At 44.1% G+C, this 20,361-nt stretch overlaps 1 protein-coding gene across 1 annotated transcript; it reads right to left on the reverse strand.

Moving 5' to 3' along the window:
* Positions 1–749: 749 nt before the first annotated feature.
* LOC123185777 (vacuolar iron transporter homolog 2-like) lies at positions 750–1,815 on the reverse strand. The gene has a single exon (XM_044597599.1). It carries the CDS (start codon positions 1,718–1,720, stop codon positions 1,010–1,012), a length of 711 nt encoding a protein of 236 aa, XP_044453534.1. The 5' UTR covers positions 1,721–1,815; the 3' UTR covers positions 750–1,009.
* Between the last annotated feature and the right edge of the window lie 18,546 nt (positions 1,816–20,361).

A 20,361-nucleotide genomic window follows, 5' to 3' on the forward strand; every position in this document is an offset into this window, starting at 1 on the left:
AGAAGTGGCAAGATTTGCAATATTCATTCAATAAGAGAGTTTTACAATCCAGACTCCCAAATGTGTGACAACAGATATCAAAGCCTACTCTCCCAACATGAGATTGCCCAAATCTTTTGCCTTTGCCAATTTCCAGTTTATGGCTTCATTGCGCATACAAGAAACAATTATGCGGGACGGCGAAGCTTTATTGTGGAAGACACGAGGGTTGTGCTCGTTCCAGATTGCCCAGTGATGATGCATCACGTGCCCCAGAGGCTAATTCTGTAAAAGCGCAAATGTGGTGATCTATCGCGTATCTAATAAGTGTGAGTGCCGGTATCTCATGTTTTTTTTTTTGAGAACATTTTGAGAAGGAAGCGTTTCTTGTTCAGTTATTCTTGCTCATGAATGCCGGTCGTTTGACGAATTAGCCGTACTAATTGGCCCCAAGATGAAAGAGGCCGAAGATGTCGTGGGACCTGAAAATCAGGGCGGCTAGCAACCCCTGAAAAGATCTAAAAAGAAGCAACCACTCAAAAAAAAAAACCATAACCGCCACATCAATAGGCAGTTACAGAAACTGACGAGGGATCTACGGAAAGGTAGAACTACCACGGTCGCGGATACGTTTTTCTTCGTTTCTTTCGTCCGCTGAAACGCAAACATGTTTCCTGGTGCGCATGACGCACTGTCGCCGTTTAACTTTTAGCATTTCGTTGCAATCGATCCCATTTTACCGGCAACATATATAATACAGTACAGCCATGAGATGGTAAATAGCATAGTATTTTCATTAGCCTGGTTTAGCCTTACAATGCCACCAACTGGAGCCATTACACTATATATAAGCCGAAAAAAAACATCACACACCGATTGATCCGGGAGATCTCTACTAAGATATGGGTAGCCATTAAGCATGCGCATGGCGCGCGCCAGATATAAGCACCAATTGACACAGCTAGCTCTAGCCCTTGTATTAATTCTGCAAATCACTCCACCCACCACCTGCCAAACCATCACGGCCGCTTCACCCCAGCGACGAGACCTGAATGTGGGACACCTTGGCGAACAGCCAGAGTACGCCGTACGTGACCGCCATGGCGACCCACCCGCCCAGGAGGACCCTGGACCCCGACCGTAACATGCTCGCGCCGCCCAGGTACCCGCCCGCCGCGCCGAAGCCGGCCAGGCCCACGGTGGTCGCCGCGCACACCGCCCCGACCCTGGCGCCATACGGCCTCACGAACCCGCCGGCCAGCAGCGGCAGGAGCGCGCCCACCGCGAACGCCAGCGCCGACGCGAGCGCGGCCAGCGTCGGGCTCGCCAGGCTCTCCTTCTTGCCCTTGGCGCCGTCGCGCTTGATCTGGGCCACCTCGATGTCGTACTGCGCGTACACGGACACGAACTCGCCGATGGCCATGCTGCAGGCGCCGGCCACCAGCCCGGCCAGGCCCGACACGAGCATCGTCTTGCCGCCGTCGTTGACGGCGCTGACGCCGATCATGAGGGACGCCACGGAGACGAGGCCGTCGTTGGCGCCGAGGACCGCCGCGCGGAGCCACTGCGCGCGGGCCATGTAGTTGACGCCGCCCTCGCCGTCGCCCGGGCGGTCGTCGGCCTCGACCGGCTTCGGATCGGCCGCCTCGGCGTCGACGGCGAGCACCACGACGACGTCCTCCTCCTTGGCCCTGCGCTCGCCGTCGGCGTGCACGTGGGAGGAGCCGACGTGATGGTCCATGGATCCAAGGCGGTCGGGCTGCTCAAGAAGAGGAAGCACGGCCCGATCGATCGGGACGGGAAATGGCCTGCGGGAAGCAGAATGTGGCTGGCTGCGGTACCTGAGCAGTGTGCCGGCCACACGCCTCGGCGGGGGTATTTATAGTGGAAGCCGCTAGGGTTTGACGAATGGAGGGCTCCGATCGCACTTGCGTGCGGCGGCCACACGCCCCTCCGCTGGGACGCAGCTCCTCTGACGTGTGGACCTGGACCCACGCGTCAGTGGCCCAACGTCAGGTGGTCGTACGTCAGGGGATCCGGCTCCCCTCCGCTGACGTGTACAGTAGATTTCTGCAGATGTTCACACGCGTATCTCTCGCTCGCTGATCTCTGGTTCAGTGCGTGCCTTCATTTTTAGCAACAAGTAAATGCGCCATCAATACACGCGTCCAAATATACTACTAGTCCACCGCCAAATTTATTTGCGAATCTACATTATTATAAATGGAGTTCTTTTACAAATAAATAAAAATAAATGATAGTTTTCACGTACGGTCATTAGTATGAAAATAGTTTGAAAACCGAGCGCCGAATCAATTTAGAAACCAAGGCATTAATCTATATTTACTATTAAAAAGGAGTTGGTACGTCGTTATTTTGCACACAACCATTAATGTGAAAATAATTTTAAAACTAAGGGCCGAATCAATTTGAAAATCAAGCCATTAATCTATACTACCTCCGTCCTGATTTATTGGTCCCCATTATATTTTGTGTCAAATTTTGACTATAAATTGAACTAACAAAATGTCCATGCATGTTACAAAAATTTATATCATTGCAAACTATGTTCAAATATGAATCCAACAATATGATTTTTGTTGACATGCATTAACATTTTGTTAGCTAAATCTTTGGTCAAAATTTGGCACAAACTATAAAAATGACTTATAAACCAGGACGAAGGTAGTACTATTAAACAGGATTTGATAGGTCCTCGTTTCGCACGCAACCATTAATGTGAATAATTTGCAAACTGAGCGCCGAATCAATTTGGAAATCAGCAAGGCATTAATCTATACTATTAAATAATAGACAAGAGTTGGTATCATTGTTTCACACACAACTATAAATGTAGAAATATTTTGCAACCGAGGGCTGGATAATTTGAAAATCAAGCTATTAATCTATATTATTAAACGGGAGTTCGTATGTCCTCGATTCGCATGCAACCATTAATGTGAAAATAATTTGAAAACCAAGCGCCGAATCAATTTAAAAATCAAGACATTAATCTATACTATTAAATATTAAACAAGAGTTGGTTGTTTCACACACAACCATTAATGTAAAAATAATTTGAAAACCGAGGGCTGGATAATTTGAAAATCAAGCCATTAATACATATTAGTAAAACGGGAGTTCGTACATCCTCGTTCCGCACGCAACCATTAATGTGAAAATAATTTGAAAACCAAGTGCCGAATCAATTTGAAAATCAAGCCATTAATCTATACTATTAAATATTAAACGATAGTTGGTTGTTTCGCACACAACCATTAATGTAAAAATAATTTGAAGACCAAGGGCTGGATAATTTGAAAATCAAGCCATTAATCCATATTATTAAACGGGAGTCGTTACGTCCTCGTTTCGCACGCAACCGTTAATGTGAAAATAATTTGAAAACCAAGCACCATATCAATTTGAAAATCAAGGCATTAATCTATACTATTAAATATTAAACGAGAGTTGGTTGTTTCGCACACAACCATTAATGTAAAAATAATTTGAAAAACGAGGGCTGAATAATTTGAAAATCAAGCCATTAATTCATATTATTAAACGAGAGTTGGCACGTCCTTGTTTTGCACGCAACCATTAATGTGAAAATAATTTGAAAACTGGGCATCGAATCAATTTGAAAATCAAGATATTATTAGAATTAATTAGCCAGAAAGTTAATTTTGTGCAATTAATTTGGTATGTTTAAATGATATTTTTTTCACGCCGAATCGATTTGAAAGATAAGTCATTAGTGTATTTAATTAGGCAGCCGGTAATTGGACAGTAGATAGGTAAAAATTGGGAATTTTTTGCAATTAGTTAATTAGACAGACAGTTAACCGGACCGAATCAATTTGAAAGCATTGCGGGTAAGGATGGTCAACAGGCTCTTGTTGATGTTGATGATTGCCAACAGGCTCTCAGCGACATTGTCGACCAGCAGTTGCCAACAGGCATGGACAATGTCCTCCATGCGACCGCGACATGAGCAACCAATCGTTCACCACGATGGATGACGATCATTCTCTACAGGACATCCATACGTTGACAGTTGCCGTTCACGGACGAGTATAACAAATTCCATAGGACGAGGCCGATGGTCGCGCGCTCGAGGACGACCAAGCGGTGACAGTCGAGGGCTCCAACCGCGCCTTCGAGGACGACGGTGACGACCAAAGACAATCGGTCACACGCCATCTCTCTTCGTATATTGTTTCATCCCATAGCAACAAACGTGTGTTCAGCTAGTAATTAGTACTTCCTCTGTAAAGAAATATAAGACGTTTTAGATCACTACTTTAGTGATATAAAACATCTTATATTCATTTACAGAGGGAGTACTAGCAAAGGAAGGAAGTTTGAATCGCCGGCCGGGGAGACGGGGAAGGCATCATGATCTGAAGCCATTTAGGTGGGGGTGGGTAAGGGGACAAAAGGGAAATTCGATAGAGACCCTAAACCGTGGTGCGACCACTGGCATCACAGATGATTAGACGGGCGCGTGGTTACCACGGGTAGTGCGTGTTCTTTAGTGGAGTAAACCACGGGAAAAGGGGGCCGATCATCATCCAAGTGCGCGGCGAATTAAAGCGCACTAGAAATGGTGAAAGCGTTTGTCCACATACATGGATATGTACATGCGTGACGGACTCAACCTGCTCTAGATAAGTAGCTGCTTAATCTGGCGCCCTTAGTTTGCGGTGTCATTGATCGGCACACTCAAGCTGTTGCCAATACTAGTCCCGTAAGGTCGGCCGTGGAGCTCGTAAGCTTGTGTGACTCGATCGAGCAAGACGGACGTACGTCAGTGCAACAGTTCTGGTTAAAGGCGAATTCAGTTGAGCATGGAGCGCACACCACCACACCAAGTGGGGCACGTTTCGGTCTCGAGACGTCGTCACCACGATAAGATCGATCGACTCGGCCGGCAAGTTCCAGGGAAATTTGTCGCGTGGTCGATCCTCCGATTACTGCTGCTTATACGTAAGACGCATACGGTGGTGCGACGACGGTGCCGGTCCACGTACGGGGCCCTTCTGGGTTTGGCTTTGATGAGTCATCTCCCACTAATGAGATCGTGAGTGAACGCTCAAGAGAGAATGAGATCGTGAGTGAACGCTCAAGAGAGAATGCCCATTGCTAATCAGAGTAAGCGCCAGCTCAAAAGAGGATGGGAGTGCCCCATTGACGATCTCGCGGGTGCGGTGGGAGGAGACGCCGCGAGGGCGCTCATACGTAGTAGTGCATACTGTATAATGGTCTAGCAGAGCGGGAAGGCACGTCAGCGGACGGTGCGGTGACACTGACACTATGATTGATAGGTGCATACGAGCATATCAAACGACCAGCTCATGTATGCTGAGCGGTGAGCACGATCGTGGCGGATGAAAGTTGAGGATGGAAGCCGATGGAGAAGCTATTTGACGAATCACCGTCAGAGTAGCCTATGCACAACGGAAGAATTTCACGAGCAGAGAGGTTCTGGCCCTCTTTGATTCGCTGAATTGTAAACGCAGGAAGAAGAAAAATGATTAGAATGTCATGCACATTCGAATTCTTAAGATTTTTTTCATGAATATGCAATAGCATGCGTGTCATTCCATTGATAGAAAAAGTTAAAAGTTTTACAGAGTACAAGGGAATTGAGAAACCGTAGCTAGCTAGGAGCCTGCACAACAATTTGACTGTTTGAACTGTCGGATCATCAAATCTACGATTCAGATTAGGTCTGGTCGTCCTAGTTCGCTCGCGCGCCGCACGCAACATCTCACGGGCTGCTGCTCCACAGAACGAGTTGGTTTTCCTCTCCGTAACCAGGCCTTTCGAAGGCCCACGTCCTTTCATTTGGATGCTAACGCTAACAGCCTAGGTCGTGCACCTCCATCGCTATCCTCCCCAACCGAGCGAGCAGTTTCCCTCCTCGATGCGCCGTCGCTCTTTCCTCCTCGATGCGTCGCCGTTCCACCGTGTTCTTCTACGTGAACGCCTCCACGCCAGTTACGCACCCCCATGCACCCCCCTACTCTTCATCCGTAGCCCTTCTTTACTGGTTTTAATTTTGTGTCTTGCAGCGTTCGTCCATGGCAGCTGCGGCGGCTGCTGGCGCTGTCGGCGCCCTCTCTTCAAAGACATCGACACAAATGGGCAACGGCGGGATGTTTTCTCACCTTCCCGTGCATGGCAGTGTTGCTGTGATGGCAAGATGATACAGGCGATGAGGGATGTTGGTGACTGTGCTGCTCTTCTCCGTTCTCCGTTGAGATCTAGGTGAGCACTTATATCATATTCCAACTGCCCTAGATCTACATGACTACATGTACTGCATCTGCTTCACCCTTGATTCATTTTTTTGCAAGGAATAATGAGATGATCTTCCCTATCTTTTTGTTTAGGCTATCAACTGTGCTTGATTAATTAAGGTTTAGGTACCTAGAGTAATCACAATGCATGGATAAGTGACCATCCAATACTTCTGATCTGCTGCTTAGACGTCATCTTGTACTCATGATTTTGGAGTTACAACATATACACGATTGGTTGAAAATGTGAGACCAGCACACAAGTCGATGGAGAGAATATACATTTGTATCTTGGTATCCTAGTGGCGGGAAGATATATTTGTCTCAAGAAGTGAGCCAATTCATTATTTGTATGGTAATTTTTATTTCAAAAGTTATTTTGGAAAAAGAGTTACAACTCTGCATCTCATATTTTAACTTTTAAGCAACCTGCAGAAACTAAGATCTGCTGTTGTATTTTTATTTTCTGTGGTATTTATTCTAACTTCTAAGACATAGTCATAAAATATCATGTATATGCTATTGATTAATACAATTCTCAATGGTAAATTATTCATTCCAGATTTTCAGCTATTCTTTATTCAACCAATAGTCTGACATTCACAAACTGACAAAATTGTTAGCAAGGAGGGCAATTATGTTACTCCCTCCAACCCATATTAGTTCAATGGATGTATCTAGACATATTTTAATGGTAGATACATCCGTTTGAGCGATAACTAATTTGGATCGGGGGGAGTACTTTATTTGCAGCTATGTGATTTAACATGGAAGAAATAACACAAATCTCCTAGCACAATTTTGAGAAAATCAATGCCAGGTATTGCCCTATCGTGAGGTATGAAGTATGAAACCTACCTGTTTTTGCTCATAATGAATATTTTCTATTTCCTTTGTTTCAAGTGTTTGTTTTCTATTTCCTTGCCAAGACAGGAAGATATGGTGCGTATATTCACTGATAGGCTTGGCAACCTGTGTTTTGAATGTATGTACTCCATTTTCTTTCTACTTCTATGATGTTTATCTTATCTTTCCTTTTACAATTTGATTGGGACCTTTTGTAGCTGCCACAGGGATGATCAGGGGTAGCATTGTAGCGACATAGGGCATAGGTGGTTTTTATCCTTAAGACATCAACCAGTTAGTCCATCTTAGTATTCACCATGTGCTGGTATTGGCATTTCACTATTGTTCATTTTTGCACAGTGAAAAAGATTAGTGTCATGTGGGCATACGATGATGTTGGCAAGCTCCAGCAAGGTATGCGTGCATCATTTTACTGATTCAAAAGGAGGCGATCCCTTTATAGCCGACTCCCTAGATTGTTGGTAATTTGAGCCTCTCTTGCCCATCCCTAATATTATTGCATGTGTGCATTGTACAGAAATATAGTCCGTATATAGAAATGAGATTCTCTTTAGGGAACATAAACATTAGGATTGATTTATTTTCTGTATTGCAGGATAGTTTATATCTCCCTTTTGGAGGTTCTGGTATATGATATTTTGAACCATACGAATTTTATGATATGTTCAACTCAACATTTCTCAAACAATTCTATTGAAACTCCTAAAATGGACGGGCGCGGCAACGCGCGCCTATATGATCTAGTGTCATTGGACAACACGTGCACACACCAGGCATGTGTCCAAATGCCCCAAGCAGGAGCAGGTGGGATGCTCAGCCCAAAGGAGTCTATGTCTTCTGCAACATTGTGTCAATCCCACGCGCACCAGCCCTAGCCCAAACATGTGTGTCGTGCGGATAGTTTGCACAAGGCAAGTGACGGAGGGCTGCACGCCGCCGGGGCCGCTTAAGCACGAAATCTCCTCCACCATCGACCTTACCACGTGGTCGATATGGAAGCATCCTACAAGATTTTCAATTTGTTTGATTGCATCATAGGAAAACAAAGTATTTTCAAGAGGTTTGAGTGGATGTTATATTTTCTATGACATGTACTTCTTTGTTTTGTATACAAGGCCACTTCATATTCATATTTTTATGTCTAATTTTAACCATTAATTGTACCAACAAAATGTGAGTTATATGCAATAAAAAATATGTCATTGGATGCACATTTCAGAAACTTCTAGTTGATTTATTCTTTATGACATATAACGCGTATTCTGTTGACCAAAATTGTTAGTCAAAGTTTGACATAAAAAACGCAGTGACCTTACATACATAAACGAAGGGAGTAGTACAAATGCATTTTACGAAAGGTTCCTATGAGATACAATCCTACTAATCAAACGACCAGCGTAGCAAAAAAATCATAAGGATTATGATCCTCCAAAATCCTATGAAACTCCTTTCTAGGCTTGGGTTTTTAAGAGAATTTGAAAGATTCCATGCTTTATCAAAAACAAGATCCAATGGTGGAAACCTACTACTGGAAGCTATTAGATGAACATGAATGTGTCATACTCCAATGATGAAACAAGGTCAGTGGCATCCATTCTTTGGAACCACATGGAGAACCAGTGGTAGGTGGATCACAACTATTGGATAACTTGATTGAAGCTACGACTGCAGAGGTTATGACCCTCCAGAAGTGATTGATGATGCTCTAAGAATTGGGATGTATTGGGGTCACGGTGAAATCCGATTCATGTTTATGATTCTAAGTCTGATGTTATTTGGGATGGAGATCTCCGTAGCTTTCTTCTTTCTGATTTTGTAAACGACATTATTGTCATCTGGTTTGCAATAAAGCGTTGAAATCACTATTTAAAGGGTACTCTAATGGTGACAAGTGATGCACCGCATGTGCGTCATTTGCCGCAATCGGGGAGTTTTTGAGAGATTTCTCCCCAGATGGACATTTTCACCGTTACATTTCTCGCGTCCAAATTTTCAAAAATAGATCACATGTTACATTTCCCGTGTCTAGATTTTCAAAAATAGATCACATGTTAATAGGTTCTGATGGACTTTTTTGGGCAAATATGTGCTCACTAAATAAACTAATAAGTGCTCCCTATTGTACTGCAACTATGTTTCCCTTTCACACTTATGGCTCCTTTCTTACGGTGTGCCTGTGCTCCTCGTGTAGTGCATTATGTGCTCCCTACTGCACTACACTTGTGCTTCCCATGTAGTGCCCTTTGTGTTTCCCTTTCGGTAGTGTACTTTGTGCTCCCACGTGACACTATGTGCCCTCCATTGCAGTGCAATTGTGCTTCCCGTGTAGTGTATTCCGTGCGTCCAATTGTACTTTACCTGTGTCCCTGCCTAGTGCACTATGTGCTGCCCTTTATGTAGTGCACTTTTTGTTCTCCCCGCCTATGGGCTTCCCTTTATCTTGTGCACTTTATGCTCTTGGACAGTGCATTTTGTGCTACCTACTGTAGTGCACGTGTGCTCACTGAAAGCTACGCACGCAGTACGACCATGTATCCAAAAAAACTCCTAGAAACCAAGAAAAAAAATAAAAAAATGCAAAAACTAAGAAAACCAAATGAAAAAAGTTCCGATGGATGGGGATGGGACTTGCCACCTGAGCACCTATTAGCTTTTTTTTTAGAATCGGGCACCTGTTAGCTAGCCCATCCCATAAGCCATAAAGTGCCCCATATGTCATTTTATAGTAAAAACATAGGGTAGGCCCATCCGTTAATATCTTGGACCTTAGGATTCACCTTAGCATTCATTTGTAGTTGCGGCCCGACCTAAACCCAAATATAGCCATAGGACGAGAGGGCGACGCCAGAGCTAACGGGAGCCCCTATTTGGTGCGGTGGGCGCTAGGGACTGGCAACGTGTGCACCCCCATCCCCCCCCCCTCCCGCGCGCCCTACACACCCTTCTAGGCCGTCCGATGTGCTGCGTGAGGTGCCCTCTATTTTTTTTTGAGATTTCAAACAAAATTCTGACTTTCAAAAAACTTTCATGGATTCCAAAAGAATGAACACTTTTATAAGCTTTTTTTTGTAATAACGAACATTTTTTGGTATTTGATGAACATTTTTTGAACTTGATGAACAAAATGTGAATTAAAGAACATTTTTTATAGATGAAAAAAACGAATTTGATGATTTTTTAAATTATGAACAAATTTTGAAGTTTGATGAACATTTTTTAAATCCCGATGAACAAAAATTGAATTCGATGAACATTTTGTTACATTGATGAACATTTTTTGAATTCGACGAACAAAAAAACGGTTTGCAAATTTAAAAAGAAAATTCAAAAAAGTGAAAAGGTAAAGAAAAGAAAAGGGAAAACAGAAAAGAAAAAGGAAATCAAAAAGAAAAAATAAAGGAAAAATAGTAAAATGGGTGGTTGTTGGGCGGCGCCCTACGCGCCGAGTAGGAAGCACCAAAGGAGCTCCTAAGTGCGGCCAACGTGTCCCTGCTCATGGCTGGCCCATGTAAGGTAATGTCAGACCCAGGTGGTTTGAAGAACAAGATTTAGAAATTGGAGACTGAACTAGCCGGTTTTGCTTGAATTCAGAGGAATGTTTATGCGAGTTCTTGCTCGTTAGAGAGACTCTAGCCGGCCAGGAACACTGGTGGCGGCAAGGGGGAAACCCTAGACAACAAGATGCCTTCACTCGATCCCATCTCCTGACTTTATAGCCTTACAAAGTGGAGTAAAAATGAAGAGAAAAGCGAAACAAAAAGAAGAGTCGTTGTAGTCTTTTGCCGGAAAGGGTACAACGACATCCTAGACAATCACAGCCACACGATGATGATCGGACGCGCATCGGGACTTCATAACAGGTGAAACGGTACGACGACACCCTGGCCATGCGATCGACGATGGGCGGTTCCTGGCGCTTCCCTCCAGCCAGAAGAGGTTTGAATTAACTGAATCTCGATTGCAGAGTGCTGATCTTCAGATAGCTTGACTTGGGTCCTGACAACTCCCCCCGATCTAGATCAGACCTGTCCCGAGGGCTGGAAATTGGGAAACACTTTTTGTATGAATGTATCGTCTTCCAAGTGGCCTCGCTAGAGGTAGATTACTCCACTTGATGAGCCATCTGACAACCGGAACACTGATGTTGCCCTGTACGTGTGGAACAAGTTTTCTTTCCAACAAATTTTCAGGTTCCAGTAAGATTGTACCATCTGGGTTCAATAAGGGAAGCTTGGGGTTTGGGTTGCCATGGGACCAATATGCTTCTTGAGCTGGCTCACATGAAAAGTGTCATGTAACTTGCAATCATCTGGGAGGAGCAACTTGTATGCCACATTACCCACTTTTTGGATAACTCTGAATGGGCCATAAAACTTGGGATGCAGCTTGAGACACTTGTGGATGCTGAGAGTGGTATGCCTATAAGGTTGCAGTTTCAAATATACCATGTCTCCTATTTCCAAGGTTCTCTCAGATCTCTTCCTGTCAGCATAATGTTTCATTCTGGTTTTAGCTTTCAGGAGGTTCTCTTTAATGTGTGTTGTTGTTTGTTCAACAGTGAGCACATCAGGGAAGTGCTCCATTTCTTCAACAAGATAAAGAGCAATCTCAGCTAACATATGAGGTGGCCTGCCATATAGAGCCTGGAAGGGTGTTATCTTTAATGTTGTGTGGTAGCTAGTGTTGTACCTGTTGGGGAACGCGGTAATTTCAAAAAAATTCCTACGCACACGCAAGATCATGGTGATGCATAGCAACGAGAGGGGAGAGTATCGTCTACGTACCCTCATAGACCGTAAGCAGAAGCATTGTGACAACGCGGTTGATGTAGTCGTACGTCTTCACGATCGACCGATCCCAGCACTGAAGGTACGGCACCTTCGCGATCTGCACACGTTCGGCTCAGTGACGTCCCGCGAACTCACGATCCAGTAGAGCTTCGAGGGAGATCTTCGTCAGCACGACGGCGTGATGACGGTGATGATCTTGCTACCGGAACAGGGCTTCGCCTAAGCACCGCTACAATATGACCGAGGTGGATTATGGTGGAGGGGGTCACCACACACGGCTTGGAACAATCAACTTGTGTGTCCTAGGGTGCCCCCTGCCCCCGTATATAAAGGAGAAAGGGGGGAGGTCGGCCGGCCCTAGTGGCGCCCAAGGAGAGGAGGAATCCTCCTCCTAGTAGGAGTAGGATTCATCCTTTCCTAGTCCTACTAGGAAGGAGGGAGGAAAGAGAGGGAGAGGGAGAGGGAAAGAGGGGACGCCCCCCCCTCCCATAGTCCTATTCGGACTCCCCTTGGGGGGGGCACCTCCTGGGCTGCTGCCCTGTCTCCCCCCTAAGCCCACTAAGGCCCAATACTTCCCTGGGGGGTTCCGGTAACCCCTCCGGCACTCCGGTTTTCTCCGAAATCACCCAGAACACTTCCGGTATCCGAATATAGCCGTCCAATATATATCGATCTTTATGTCTCGACCATTTCAACACTCCTCGTCATGCCCGTGATCATATCCGGGACTCCGAACTACCTTCGGTACATCAAAACACATAAACTCATAATACCGATCGTCACCGAACGTTAAGCGTGCGGACCCTACGGGTTCGAGAACTATGTAGACATGACCAAGACTCATCTCCGGTCAATAACCAATAGCGGAACCTGGATGCTCATATTAGTTCCTACATATTCTACGAAGATCTTTATCGGTCAAACCGCATAACAACATACGTTGTTCCTTTTGTCATTGGTATGTTACTTGCCCGAGATTCGATCGTCGGTATCTCAATACCTAGTTCAATCTCGTTACCGGCAAGTCTATTTACTCATTCCGTAATGCTACATCCCGTAACTAACTCATTAGCTACATTGCTTGCAAGGCTTATTGTGATGTATATTACCGAGAGGGCCCAGAGATGCCTCTCCGACAATTGGAGTGACAAATCCTAATCTTGATCCATGCCAACTCAACAACCACCATTGGAGACACATGTAGATCACCTTTATAATCATCCAGTTACGTTGTGACGTTTGGTAGCACACAAAGTGTCCCTCCGGTATTCGAGAGTTGCATGATCTCATAGTCATATGAACATGTATAGTTATGGAGAAAGCAATAGCAACAAACTCAACGATCATCGTGCTAAGCTAACGGATGGGTCAAGTCAATCACATCATTCTCTAATGATGTGATCCCGTTAATCAAATGACAACTCATGTATATGGTTAGGAAACATAACCATCATTGATTCAACGAGCTAGTCGAGTAGAGGCAAACTAGTGACACTCTGTTTATCTATGTATTCATACATGTACTAAGTTTCCGGTTAATACAATTCTAGCATGAATAATAAACATTTATCATGATATAAGGAAATATAAATAACAACTTTATTATTGCCTCTAGGGCATATTTCCTTCAGTCTCCCACTTGCACTAGAGTCAATAATCTAGATTACATTGTAATGATTCTAACACTCATGGAGTCTTGGTGCTGATCCTGTTTTGCTCATGAGAGAGGCTTAGTCAATGGGTCTGCAACATTCATATCCGTATGTATCTTGCAAATCTCTATGTCTTCCTCCTTGACTTGATCGCGGATTGAATTGAAGCGTCTCTTGATGTGCTTGGTTCTCTTGTGAAATCTGGATTCCTTTGCCAAGACAATTGCACCAGTATTGTCACAAAAGATTTTCATTGGACCCGATGCACTAGGTATGACACCTAGATCGGATATGAACTCCTTCATCCAGACTCCTTCATTTGCTGCTTCCGAAGTAGCTATGTATTCCGCTTCACACGTAGATCCCGCCACGACGCTCTGCTTGGAACTGCACCAACTAACAGCTCCATCATTTAATAAAAACACGTATCTGGTTTGTGACTTAGAGTCATCCGGATCAGTGTCAAAGCTTGCATCGACGTAACCGTTTACGACGAGCTCTTTGTCACTTCCATATACGAGAAACATATCCTTAGTCCTTTTCAGGTATTTCAGGATGTTCTTGACCGTTGTCCAGTGATCCACTCTTGGATTACTTTGGTACCTCCCTACTAAACTTATAGCAAGGCACACATCAGGTCTGGTACACAACATTGCATACATGATAGAGCCTATGGCTGAAGCATAGGGAACACATTTCATTTTCTCTCTATCTTCTGCAGTGGTCGGGCGTTGAGTCTGACTCAACTTCACACCTTGTAATACAGGCAAGAACCCTTTCTTTGCCTAATCCATTTTGAACTTCTTCAAAACTTTATCAAGGTATGTGCTTTGTGAAAGTCCAATTAAGCGTCTTGATCTATCTCTATAGATCTTGATGCCCAATATATAAGCAGCTTCACCGAGGTCTTTCATTGAAAAATTCTTATTCAAGTGTCCTTTTATGCTATTCAAAAATTCAGTATCATTTCTGATCAACAATATGTCATCTACATATAATATCAGAAATGCTACGGAGTTCCCACTCACTTTCTTGTAAATACAGACTTCTCCAAAAATCTGTACAAAACCATATGCTTTGACCACACTATCAAAGCGTATATTCCAACTCCGAGAGGCTTGCATCAGTCCATAAATGGATCGCTGGAGCTTGCACACTTTGTTAGCACCTTTTGGATCGATAAAACCTTCTGGTTGCATCATATACAACTCTTCTTTAAGGTATCCATTAAGGAATGCAGTTTTGACATCCATTTGCCAAATTTCATAATCATAAAATATGGCAATTGCTAACATGATTCGGACGGACTTAAGCATCGCTACGGGTGAGAAGGTCTCATCGTAGTCAACTCCTTAAACTTGTCGAAAACCTTTTGCAACAAATCAAGCTTTGTAGACAGTAACATTACAGCCAGCGTCAGTCTTCTTCTTGAAGATCCATTTATTCTCTATGGACTGCCGATCATCGAGCAAGTCAACCAAAGTCCATACTTTGTTCTCATGCATGGATCCCATCTCAGATTTCATGGCCTCAAGCCATTTTGCGGAATCTGGGCTCATCACCGCTTCCTCATAGTTCGTAGGTTCGTCATGGTCAAGTAACATGACTTCCAGAACAGGATTACCGTACCACTCTAGTGCGGATCTTACTCTGGTTGACCTACGAGGTTCGGTAGTAACTTGTCAGAAGTTTCATGATCATTAGCATTAGCTTCCTCACTTACTGGTGTAGGAATCAATGGAACTGATTTCAGTGATGAACTACTTTCCAATAAGGGAGAAGGTACAATTACCTCGTCAAGTTCTACTTTCCTCCCACTCACTTCTTTCGAGAGAAACTCCTTCTCTAGAAAGGATCCATTCTTAGCAACGAATATCTTGTCGTCGGATCTGTGACAGAAGGTGTACCCAATAGTCTTCTTTGGGTATCCTATGAAGACACATTTCTCCGGTTTGGGTTCGAGCTTATCAGGTTGAAGCTTCTTCACATAAACATCATAGCCCCAAACTTTAAGAAACGACAACTTGGGTTTCTTGCCAAACCACTGTTCATAAGGTGTCGTCCCGACGGATTTAGATGGTGCCCTATTTAACATGAATGCAGTTGCCTCTAAAGCGTAACCCCAAAACGATAGCGGTAAATCGGTCAGAGACATCATAAATCGCACCATATCTAGTAAAGTATGATTACGACGTTCAGACACACCATTACGCTGTGGTGTTCCAGGTGGCGTGAGTTGTGAAACTATTCCACATTGTTTCAAATGAAATCCAAACTCATAACTCAAATATTCACCTCCATGATCAGATCGTAGAAACTTGATTTTCTTGTTACGACGATTTTCCACTTCACTCTGAAATTCTTTGAACTTTTCAAATGTTTTAGACTTATATTTCATAAGTAGATATACCCATATCTTCTCAAATCATCTGTGAAGGTGAAAAAATAACGATATCCGCCGCGAGCTTCAATGTTCATTGGACCACATACATCGGTATGTATGATTTCCAATAACTCTGTTGCTCGCTCCATTGTTCTGGATAACAGAGTTTTAGTCATCGTGCCCATGAGGCATGGTTCGCAAGTACCAAGTGATTCATAATCAAGTGATTCCAGAAGTCCATCAGAATGGAGTTTCTTCATGCGCTTTACACCAATATGACCTAAACGGCAGTGCCACAAATAAGTTGCACTATCATTATCAACTCTGCATCTTTTGGCTTCAATACTATAAACATGTGTATCACTACTATCAACATTTAGTAAAAATAGACCACTCATCAGGGGTGCATGACCATAAAAGATATTACTCATATAAATAGAACAACCATTATTCTCTGATTTAAATGAATAACCGTCTCGCATTAAACAAGATCCAGATATAATGTTCATGCTCAACGCTGGCATCAAATTACAATTATTTAGGTCTAATACTAATCCCGAAGGTAGATGTAGAGGTAGCGTGTCGACGGCGATCACATCGACTTTGGAACCATTTCCCACGCGCATCGTCACCTCGTCCTTAGCCAATCTTCACTTAATCCGTAGCCCCTGTTTTGAGTTGCAAATGTTAGCAACTGAACCAGTATCAAATACCCATGCACTACTGCGAGCATTAGTAAGGCACACACCAATAACATGTATATCAAATATATCTTTCACTTTGCCATCCTTCTTCTCCGCCAAATACTTGGGGTAGTTCCGTTTCCAGTGACCAGTTCCTTTGCGGTAGAAGCACTCAGTCTCAGACTTAGGTCTAGACTTGGGTTTCTTCACTTGAGCTGCAACTGGCTTGCTGTTCTTCTTGAAGTTCCCCTTCTTCCCTTTATCCTTTTTCTTGAAACTGGTGGTCTTGTTGACCATCAACACTTGATGCTCTTTCTTGATTTCTACTTCCGAAGCCTTTAGCATTGCGAAGAGCTCAGGAATCGTCTTATCCATCCCTTGCATATTATAGTTCATCATGAAGCTCCTGTAGCTTGGTGGCAGTGATTGAAGAACTCTGTCAATGACACTATCATCAAGAAGATTAACTCCCAATTGAGTGAAGTGGTTGTGGTACCCAGACATTCTGAGTATATGTTCACTGACAGAACTATTCTCCTCCATCTTGTAGCTATAGGAACTTATTGGAGACTTCATATCTCTCAATCCGGGTATTTGCTTGAAATATTAACTTCAACTCCTGTAACATCTCATATGCTCCATGACGTTCAAAACGTCGTTGAAGTCCCGGTTCTAAGACGTAAAGCATGGCACACTGAACTATCGAGTAGTCATTAGCTTTGCTCTGCCAGGTGTTCATAACATCTGGCGTTGCTCCTGCAATGGGTTTGTCACCTAGCGGTGCTTCCAGGACGTAATTCTTCTGTGCAGCAATGAGGATAATCCTCAAGTTACGGACCCAGTCCGTGTAGTTGCTACCATCATCTTTCAACTTAGCTTTCTCTAGGAACGCATTAAAATTCAACGGAACAACAGCACGGGCCATCTATCTACAACAACATAGACATGCAAAATACTATCAGGTACTAAGTTCATGATAAATTAAAGTTCAATTAATCAAATTACTTAAGAACTCTCACTTAGATAGACATCTCTCTAATCATCTAAGTGATCACGTGATCCATATCAACTAAACCATATCCGATCATCACGTGAGATGGAGTAGTTTTCAATGGTGAACATCACTATGTTGATCATATCTACTATATGATTCACGCTCGACCTTTCGGTCTTTAGTGTTCCGAGGCCATATCTGCATATGCTATGCTCGTCAAGTTTAACCTGAGTATTCTGCGTGTGCAAAACTGGCTTGCACCCGTTGTATGTGAACGTAGAGCTTATCACACCTGATCATCACGTGGTGTCTCGGCATGACGAACTGTAGCAATGGTGCATACTCAGGGAGAACACTTATACCTTGAAATTTAGTTAGAGATCATCTTATAATGCTACCGCTGAACTAAGCAAAATAAGATGCATAAAGGATAAGCATCACATGCAAATGGAATCAATATAAGTGATATGATATGGCAATCATTATATTGTGCCTTTGATCTCCATCTCCAAAGCACCGTCATGATCACCATCGTCACCGGCTTGACACCTTGATCTCCATCGAAGCATCGTTGTCGTCTCGCCAACTATTGCTTCTATAACTATCGCTACCGCTTAGTGATAAAGTAAAGCAATTACATGGCGATTGCATTTTATACAATAAAGCGACAACCATATGGCTCCTGCCAGTTGCCGATAACTGTATTACAAAACATGATCATCTCATACAATAAAATTTAGCATCATGTCTTTGACCATATCACATCACAACATGCCCTGCAAAAACAAGTTAGACGTCCTCTACTTTGTTGTTGCAAATTTTACGTGGCTGCTACGGGCTGAGCAAGAACTGTTCTTACCTACGCATCCAAAAAACCACAACGCGGTATAATGATTGCTTTTTGATCTTCAGAAAGAACCATGTTCATTGAATTCGATTCAACTAAAGCTGGAGAAACAGACACCCACTAGCCACCTGTGTGCGAAGCACGTCAGTAGAACCAGTCTCGCGTAAGCATACGCGTAATGTCGGTATGGGCCGCTTCATCCAACAATGCCGTTGAATCAAGAATCAACTAGTGACGGCAAGCAATATGTATATACCCACGTCCACAACTCAGTTGTGTTCTACTCGTGCATATAACATCTACGCATAAACCTGGCTCTGATGCCACTATTGGGGAACGCGGTAATTTCAGCAAAATTCCTACGCACACACAAGATCATTGTGATGCATAGCAATGAGAGGGGAGAGTATCGTCTACGTACCCTTGTAGACCGTAAGCGGAAGTGTTATGACAACGCGGTTGATGTAGTCGTATCTCTTCACGATCGACCGATCCCAGCACCGAAGGTACGACACCTCCGCGATCTGCACACGTTCGGCTCAGTGACGTCCCGCGAACTCACGATCCAGTAGAGCTTCGAGGGAGAGCTTCGTTAGCACGATGGCATGATGATGGTGATGATGTTGCTACCGGAACAGGGCTTCGCCTAAGCACCGCTATGATATGACCGAGGTGGATTATGGTGGAGGGGGCACCACACACGGCTTGGAACAATCAACTTGTGTGTCCTAGGGTGCCCCCTGCCCCCATATATAAAGTAGCAAGGGGGGAGGCCGGCCAGCCCTAGTGGCGCCCAAGGAGAGGCTCCTCCTAGTAGGAGTAAGATTCATCCTTTCCTAGTCCTACTAGGAAGGAGGAAGGGGGAAGGAAAGAGAGGGAGAGGGAGAGGGAAAGAGGGGTCGCGCCCCCTCCCATAGTCCTATTCGGACTCCCCTTGGGGGGGGGCGCCACCTCCTAGGCTGCTTCCCTCTCTCTCCCCTAAGGCCCACTAAGGCCCAATACTTCCCCGGGGGGTTCCGGTAACCCCTCCGGCACTCCGGTTTTCTCCGAAATCACCCGGAACACTTTCGGTGTCCAAATATAGCCGTCCAATATATCGATCTTTATGTCTCGACCATTTCAAGACTCCTCGCCATGTCCGTGATCATATCTGGGACTCCGAACTACCTTCGGTACATCAAAACACATAAACTCATAATACCGATCGTCATCGAACGTTAAGCGTGCGGACCCTACGGGTTCGAGAACTATGTAGACATGACCGAGACTCATCTACAGTCAATAACCAATAGCGGAACCTGGATGCTCATATTGGTCCCTACATATTCTACGAAGATCTTTATCGGTCAAACCGCATAACAACATGCGTTGTTCCTTTTGTCATCGGTATGTTACTTGCCTGAGATTCGATCGTCGGTATCTCAATACCTAGTTCAATCTCGTTGCCGGCAAGTCTCTTTACTCATTCCATAATGCTACATCCCGTAACTAACTCATTAGCTACATTGCTTGCAAGGCTTATTGTGATGTATATTACCGAGAGGGCCTAGAGATACCTCTCCGACAACCGGAGTGACAAATCCTAATCTTGATTCATGCCAACTCAACAAACACCATTGGAGACACCTGTAGATCACCTTTATAATCACCCAGTTACGTTGTGACGTTTGGTAGCACACCAAGCAAAATCTAGGACTGGCGGTTGGAGCAACCCAAGGTACTTGCAGTGCTTAGCTTTGTTGATTTGGCAAGTAAGGCATTGCTTGATATAGTCAACAATAAATTGTTTCATGCGAGGCCAGTGGAAGAGAAGTTTAACTCTTTGATATGTAGCTCTATGTCTAGAATGGCCACCTAACTC

This window comes from Triticum aestivum, chromosome 2A (genome assembly GCF_018294505.1).
Source record: "Triticum aestivum cultivar Chinese Spring chromosome 2A, IWGSC CS RefSeq v2.1, whole genome shotgun sequence".
In the NCBI taxonomy this organism is placed as follows: Eukaryota; Viridiplantae; Streptophyta; class Magnoliopsida; order Poales; family Poaceae; genus Triticum; species Triticum aestivum.

What these genes read in the sequence shown, in the direction of transcription:
- LOC123185777 (XM_044597599.1), bottom strand. Translation starts at nt 1,720, where the DNA reads ATGGACCATCACGTCGGCTCCTCCCACGTGCACGCCGACGGCGAGCGC.